This window comes from Pecten maximus, chromosome 14, assembly GCF_902652985.1.
Source record: "Pecten maximus chromosome 14, xPecMax1.1, whole genome shotgun sequence".
Classification (NCBI taxonomy): Eukaryota; Metazoa; Mollusca; class Bivalvia; order Pectinida; family Pectinidae; genus Pecten; species Pecten maximus.
Genome location: NC_047028.1, coordinates 364,381 through 372,335, shown reverse-complemented (window position 1 = coordinate 372,335; position 7,955 = coordinate 364,381). Strand labels below are relative to the sequence as shown.

Genomic DNA, 7,955 nt, shown 5'->3' with positions numbered 1-7,955 from the left:
TCATTGTACGGTTTTGTAGAATTTAAACAGTTTACTGTTACTGTAAATAAAAGGTTTTTTTTCACATCTCACAAATCTCATTTTTAGTGCTGGGTGAAGCTCATCCGTGGAGTTCTCATTAAACAAATCATAGGTCTATTGTGTAAGGTAGCATACACCCTTAAGGGAAATAATTCTAGCATAGATCACTTGTAAACTATATGTCACCACCAGGATTAAAGAAAACTTCAACAACTTCTTGAATTATTTCATTTTTATTTTCAACATTCAACAAATTAAAACAAGATAACAGATCACTGCTACCATATATAAAGTTATATCAAACTAGATATTTAGAAATGTATATCTGTAACATATATTTAAAATCTTGTCATACTAGATATTTGTAAATTGCTAGAGATATTTGTAAAAATTGTATCTAAAATAACATACTTTATTGCCATATATATATACAAAAAGTTGTCTTCCTTCGTAATTTGAAAAAAAAAAAAGAAAGAAAAAATGTGTCTGGTTTAAACGATAATAGATCTCTGAAATTTTTGAAAATTCAAAAATGAATATATGTTTTCAAACTTAACAAATGCAGCATATTTAAGATTGTGTGGCTGGGTGACCATGTATTTGAGAGAGATAAAAAAAAGTTTAAAACCTGGAACCTACGATTATGTACAGACCAACTATTACAGATTTTAATATTGACAGTGTCTGATTTCCAGCAGGCAAAGTTTACGGGCATATTCCATCCACGCCTGTGACCTACGAACTGTTCACAGTATGCCAGAGGTTCGCATCCTGTTCTGTAAATCATGTTTTGTCCTGACTCCGAAATATTTTACAAATTATTCTAAAAAAAATATATGTATTCAGGATGACATAATATCTTCAGATAGTTTTCTGTTTGTGCATTTGAGAATTGATTCTAATGAAAAATCTTAACAATAAAATATTTGTTGATTTTGAAAATTATGTTAAATTTATCCAAGATACATGTACAAATAATCTTAAAGGTTACAAAATGTATGAAAGTGACACTAATAAAAATATGTAGAAAATTCATAATGTTCAGGAGACACAGAAAAACAATTTCTTGTAATTCAGCTTATCTGTGAAGAAATTCGCATTTTGTGCTGCTTAAATAATTGTGGTTTAGTTTTCAGTAATTACAGATAGCAACACTCTTAATAGTTATTAATTGATCTAAATTATATGAAAGACACCAATCAATATCAAAATTGTCCCAAAAACAAATACAGGATTCATGACACTTTACAGGGATTATTAATTACTGAAGTTGACCTTTTAGAATAAATTGAAATATCTAAGATACCTTATTTGGAAGTCATGCGTACTGGTGTCAACAAGGTCATTGTTAAATTTGTTATCATTCAGCAGGATGCCTTTGTCATGGATGGCCTGTAAATAAAATGTTATAGGAAGTCAGAAGTATGTACCAATTCCTTTTTGATCATCATCATCATCATCATCATCATCATCATGTTGTTAAACCCTTCAGAAATTATTTTCAGATAGAAACAGCCCACATGTGTACCTTCAGAAAACATGCATTTGACATACCACATTATCCTACATTCCACAAGCAAAAACACTTTTGAGAAAACTTGCCCACTATATGTGTATGCAAACTATGTATATCTTACATTTAGCATTCATGCTTGCATTATTTTTTCCCGAAATAGTTTCTTACCTTGAGTGCAAACACCAACTGGTAGGCAATATTGATTTTGATTGCAGTGTTAATAACAACATTTGGGTCTCTTCTATTTAGAATCAACCAGTGTCCTGCCGTTTCCATAAAACTCCTGTACCAGCATATGTTTTCTTGTGTCGGATTGGTCGGGGAGTAATCCATAAATCCAGTGTCCTGCAGAATTGACAAAATGCTTGATTCATTTAAAATGTCTTGTTGCAGATTTGTGGAATATTCTGAATGGTACAATGTACACCTTTACTGCTGTTGGGAAGGTGTTGTTAGCCATAGCTAGATAAACAGATCCTTTCGCTCCTTACCCTATAAGATTTAGGAACTGAAAGTCCTGAGGATTCAACAGAGGGAGATTGGCGTGCCTTTGGAGGATCTCCTTCCGCTGTACTGTGTAGTCTATTAACAGAAAAACAACAAAAAGTGAAGAGGAACTTGTATCAATTAAAACTGGTTTGAAGTTGAACTGTTTACAATGTTGCAATGATTTTCTTTTTTTCTTAACTTCATATAAAGTATTAACTTACAGAGTAGGCAAATATTAACTTCATGATCTGATCATAACCAACTACAGCCAGCCCCATCATTTGTACAATTTTGAATCCCCACCCCATAGAGAGAGAGAGAGAGAGAGTTCAGGCAAAGGATGTGCCGCTATAAGACCGAGTATTTATAGTAACACCAGAACCTCTGGTTGCCAGAAAACTCCAGATCTACATTTTTGTGAAGGACAATCCTCGTCCATTAGTCGCTCGGTTTATACACTATAAAGACCTAGCTTTCGTAAGAAACAATGCATACCACCTTTGAGGATCACCATTCAGCATTAATGAACAGTTCCCTAAAGTTATAGAGGACAAGCGTATGGTGCTGTATCCTTATGGCCATTTTACCAATCATGCTGTGAATACACTCCACATGTGCGCATGTCTTACGCTATTGCCGGAGCAAACGAAGACGACAGTTCACCTATACATCTCCTGGAACTGCCAACAGAGCGGAGACCTCCAGTAGTTAAGGTTATTGGCTTGAGTATGAACTAACCGACCCATGCATTGTGGACATAGACGTCGGGTGGTCAAAGATAGTAATTTGAATTTTAGTCTTTTTCACAAGTTTAAGTATTTTACATTTCCTCACCAAAAGGGAAAATGTGGAGAACTCGTACTTCCATATAAAAATAATGTTGATGTGTCCAAAGTATCTTATACAACAGTTACACTTTTATGTGTTAAAACCAAGCAGTCAGTCAGATACCTACCGGTATATCTGTTTTTCGTATATTCTACACGATAACAATGTCTATTATACCAATTGTATGAAAAGTTTTGGTATCATATTAATAGATAATAGTATTTCCCATTATTCTCAATTGGGTACCGTCATCGTAACTGGAGACCTTAAGACTCGACTATGTATTAAGTTAGATAATTTGAGAGCGCCATCTAATAATTTCCTTGCTGATGGGTATAAGGAATTAAAGAGTTTGCCGTTAGCATTTTTAATTAATGGTCTGTCATGCGCCAATTGATTCTAAAGTAAGTGTAACAACTAGTGTTACTGATGATCTGTTAATATGTCTATTCCTAATAGTAGTGGTAATGGTGTTACTACGTCATATGTGTACATATGGAATGATTAACATGTAAATGGTCATTCCATTGTTAGATACGAATGCATGTAAATTGTTCACATTTCAGATAAATGGAGGACTGGTAATTTTCTGCTTTTGATAAAAGTCCACCATGATAAACAACTATTCATAGTTTGTATTAAACAGAAGTTACAATTCCTTTTATCAACTCTTGATACATTCTTATCACAAAATATCTTCCTTACTTTGGAATGTTTCAGTGTTATAGTACTTCCAGTACTTTGATTTCTCGTGCAGAAAACACTTGATGAAAAGTGAAGAGCTATCTCCCTTCCTCTACTCTGACTTCGAATAAAATGCGACGCACTGTTTTTTTTTTTTTTTTTAAATCTGTTTTTCCTCATGTATACTGACGACACAGTTCTTTTCTTTGAGTCATCGTCCGGTCAAAAGAAGATGTTAGACTCTTTGCATTTGTGTATAGTGACAAATGGGAGCTGTCTCTTAAAATTGGAAAAAAAAAAGAAAAAAAAAAAACACACACACAAACTAATGTCTTCTTCTTTTGATGTTGTTTGGTTAAGTCAGAGTGTTGATTACAAAAAAGTATAACATCATTTCTAAAATCTTGATAGAGTAATCGTAACTGAAAAATATGGCGGACATAATATTTTACAGGAGGTAACCGGCCTTAATACTATGCATCACGTTCGGTGTGATGAAGTGAACTTATACGTAATGATAAACTTGATTTGAAGCATTTACCCTACATGTAGTTACAAAGCCCTTTCCGATACTGTCAACAAAGGAACCATTGTATATGGTGAATGTCGATTCTAATAGAAGTTTTGGCGTAAACTCACATAACTTGCACTAATAAGAATAAAATGGAACTCTACTACCAAATTCTGTTTACAATGAGTACATAATATATACACTCTTTAAATATACGATATATCATTTCATATGTGTAACTACTAACGGATAGATAAATGAAAATTAGATGTCAGTCCGAGATGAATATTTGGAATCGATTTTGTCAAATATTGCTGCAGAGTAAAAGAATCTATCAAGATTTTTTTACCATTTTGATGAATTTTCAACAAAGTCATTCCGTTTTGTATGAAATTATCTATTAAGCGTTGCTTAAACATGTGTAAGAAAAAAATCTATCACAGCACATCAATGATATCATTTAATATTTCTGTAGGTCTTTTTCTCATGTTAGCTACTCTATTTGTTATACTCATATGTTCATCCGCCCTGCTACACGGGTCTCTGTCCTGTTACATATATGTCTGTTCTGTTACAAGGGTCTCTGTCCTGTTACATGTATGTCTGTTCTGTTACCTATATGTCTGTCCTGTTACAAGGGTCTCTGTCCTGTTACATGTATGTCTGTTCTGTTACATATATGTCTGTCCTGTTACAAGGGTCTCTGTCCTGTTACATGTATGTCTGTTCTGTTACATGTATGTCAGTCCTGTCACATATATGTCTGCCCTGTTACAAGGGTCTCTGTCCTGTTACATGTACATGACTGTCCTGTTACATGTATGTCCGTCCTGTTACAAGGGTCTCTGTCCTGTTACATGTATGACTGTCCTGTTACATGTATGTCTGTCCTGTTACATGTACATGACTGTCCTGTTACATGCATGTCTGTCCTGTTACAAGAGTCTCTGTCCTGTTACATGTATGACTGTCCTGTTACATGTATGTCAGTCCTGTTACATGTATGTCTGTCCTGTTGCATGTATGTCTGTCCTGTTGCATGTATGTCTATCCTGTTACATCTATGTCTGTCCTGTTACATGTATGTCTGTCTTGTTACATATATTCTGTCCTGTTACATATATGTCTGTCTTTTTACATATATGTCTGTCCTGTTACAAGGGTCTCTGTCCTGTTACATGTATTCTGTCCTGTAACATGTATGTCTGTCCTGTTACATGTATGTCTGTCTTGTTACATATATTCTGTCCTGTTACATATATGTCTGTCTTGTTACATATATGTCTGTCCTGTTACATTGGGTCCGTCCTGTTACATATATGTCTGTCTTGTTACATCCATAATGTATAATGATTCAATACACAATAATCACGTGACAATATTTGAATATGCCGCAGTTCCAGAATAAGACGACTTTCAGATTATATGATGTGTATTGATAATTCATGATGGATCAACGTCTCAATAACTATTTTGTGTTCAATACTGAAGTAGGGCAGCTCGTAAATAGAACAATGAAGGGGTTCCGTTATACCAAGTCACGTGACTATTGTGTAATTTGGTATACAAAAAAATAACATGTGAAACATAGTATATTTGATTTTTGATGATATTTCATGATAGCAAATTGCATTATTACTGAAATCTGAATCCATGAGATATTTGGTTTGCTAATGTATAATGATTCAATACACAATAATCACGTGACAATATTTGAATATGCCGCAGTCACAGAATAAGATGACTTTCAGATTATATGATGTGTATTGATAATTCATGATGGATCAATGTCTCAATAACTATTTTGTGTTCAATACTGAAGTAGGGTAGCTCGTAAATAGAACAATGAAGGGGGTTCCTTTATTCCAAGTCACGTGACTATTGTGTAATTTGGGATACAAAAAATAACATGTGAAACATAGTTTATATGATTTTTTATGATAATTCATGATAGAAAATCGCCTTATTACTGAAATCTGAATCCATGAGATATTTGGGTTGGCCAATGTATAATGATTCAATACACAATAATCACGTGACAATATTTGAATATGCTGCAGTCACAGAATAAGACGACTTTCATATTATATGATGTGTATTGATAATTCATGATGGATCAACGTCTCAATAACTATTTTGTGTTCAATACTGAAGTACATTTGTATATATGGCGCGGGAAGGATGTCATAATTAAATATTTTTGCCTAGGAAAAAATAAAATATTGCCTAGGCAAAATTATTTCTGCCTAGGCAAAAATCGAATATTGCTTAGGCAAAAATATTTCAGCGTAGGAAAATCGATTTTTGCCTAGGCAGAAATCGAATTTTGCCTAGGCAAAATTATTTTTGCTTAGGCAGAAATATTTTTGCCTAGGCAAAAATCGAAGCAAAATTCGATTGTTTGCCTAGGCAAAATTCGATTTCTGCCTAGGCAAAAATATTTAATTATGACATCCTTCCCGCGCCATATGTATATCAATCTGTATTATGTAGGGGAGACCGGGGCTAGTTCGGCCCCGTTTTAGAAAAATCGCAAATAACAACTTACAAATTAAGATAGACATCTGAAAATGTATATTTATGTCAATAATATTTGGGCCTATTAAGTCCCATGATTCCTTAATTATTTTCTCTGCCGACAAATGGTTAATATCTGCCCAAAGTGAGTTGGCCAAGATGACCGAACTTGCCCCGCACTGGGGCTAGTTCGGCATCCACCGGGGCAAGTACGGCCCCTGCTCGAGAAGAAGGCTGTATACTAAACGTTAGTAAACTTGTATTGCCAAATAGTTGTTTTAATTGACATGTCAGAGTCTAAGGGAGGGTAATGGGTCATCCCAAGCTCAATGCCTATGCTGTCGCGGGATAGCTAGATTCTGCCAGACGGCAGTATGCGTCTTTTGTGCCCTGTCCCTGTGGTTTGATTGTGGTTTATGAATTGGAAACTCGATATATCGCTTTATACCAAGTTGATCGACAATACACCAACCATTATTAAAATCGGCATATGAGGGTGTGGTTTGGTTGGGAATATAACCTCCCGGTCCTTTTGCATCCTCAGTATTAGCCCAATACCAAATTATCTCCTCCCCCGGTTCCCTCATTCCTCTCTCCGGATTCCGGCCCCTCCCCATGACTCCCGACAATCCTGTCCCGACCCTTTTATTCTCGACTCCCGCCCATCAAGTCCAGGCATCCGCCCCTTTATCATATTAAGTTTTGAAGTCTCGTTCTAATTAATTATTCATTATACATCCTGATTTTTCGGGCTGTTTTGGAAACTACTATTGCTCAATATTTCATTTTGTGGAACCTAGTTGTAGATTGAATGACCTCAACACATGTATGTATAACTCTATAATAATAATTTAATTCAAAATACAATTCATAAATTCATTCTAATCTATATCAGAATCACAGTTATGGCATGTGTAAAATAGCATGCCCCTTGTGTCCGCACATTCCTCATGTGACCACATTTTACAAATCGTGCACTCGATCCATTTCTCATTTGGCCTACTGTTGGCCCATGTCTCTAGACAAACTAAACAAAAACATTCATCTTCACTTTCGGATTGTTCGTCTCGGATTGCTGGAGATTTCCTTTTTGAAGTTTTTCTGGTTTTGTTTAACTGTTGTATTGGTTTGTGGGATGTTTTGCGTGATTTGGTTTTTGTATTACTTGTCTTCTGTTTCGATTTACGGTTGTTTTGCTCCTGTCGTAAAGCTTCTTTTCTGGTGTATCGGTAAGTATACATGTCTTTCTACGCTTTTTGATTCCCAATGTCTTGCGAGAGGGTGGCTTTGGGTGGGGTTTTACTAGATCAGGGGAAAACTTCTTTTTCTTTGAAATGGGCGAACAGGTATACATCAACTTACGACGTGAGCTGCTTGCTATACTTTCTT

The 7,955-nt window shown here is 35.1% G+C and overlaps 1 protein-coding gene across 1 annotated transcript; it reads right to left on the bottom strand.

Moving 5' to 3' along the window:
* Positions 1 to 7,580, bottom strand: LOC117342573. Its single transcript, XM_033904765.1, has 5 exons — positions 7,570 to 7,580; positions 2,029 to 2,119; positions 1,706 to 1,882; positions 1,328 to 1,413; positions 1 to 40 (listed from the first exon to the last, which is right to left on the bottom strand). The coding sequence occupies exons 1-5, from the start codon at positions 7,578 to 7,580 to the stop codon at positions 1 to 3; spliced, it is 405 nt and encodes a 134-aa protein (XP_033760656.1).
* Positions 7,581 to 7,955: the final 375 nt, after the last annotated feature.

Bases quoted from the DNA above. Each gene is read 5' to 3' on its own strand.
- LOC117342573 (XM_033904765.1), bottom strand. The intron at 1,883-2,028 runs GTAAGGAGCGAA...TCAATTCTGCAG, and splicing joins CAGTTCCTAAATCTTATAGG to GACACTGGATTTATGGATTA. The intron at 1,414-1,705 runs GTAAGAAACTAT...TTTTATTTACAG, and splicing joins AGTTGGTGTTTGCACTCAAG to GCCATCCATGACAAAGGCAT.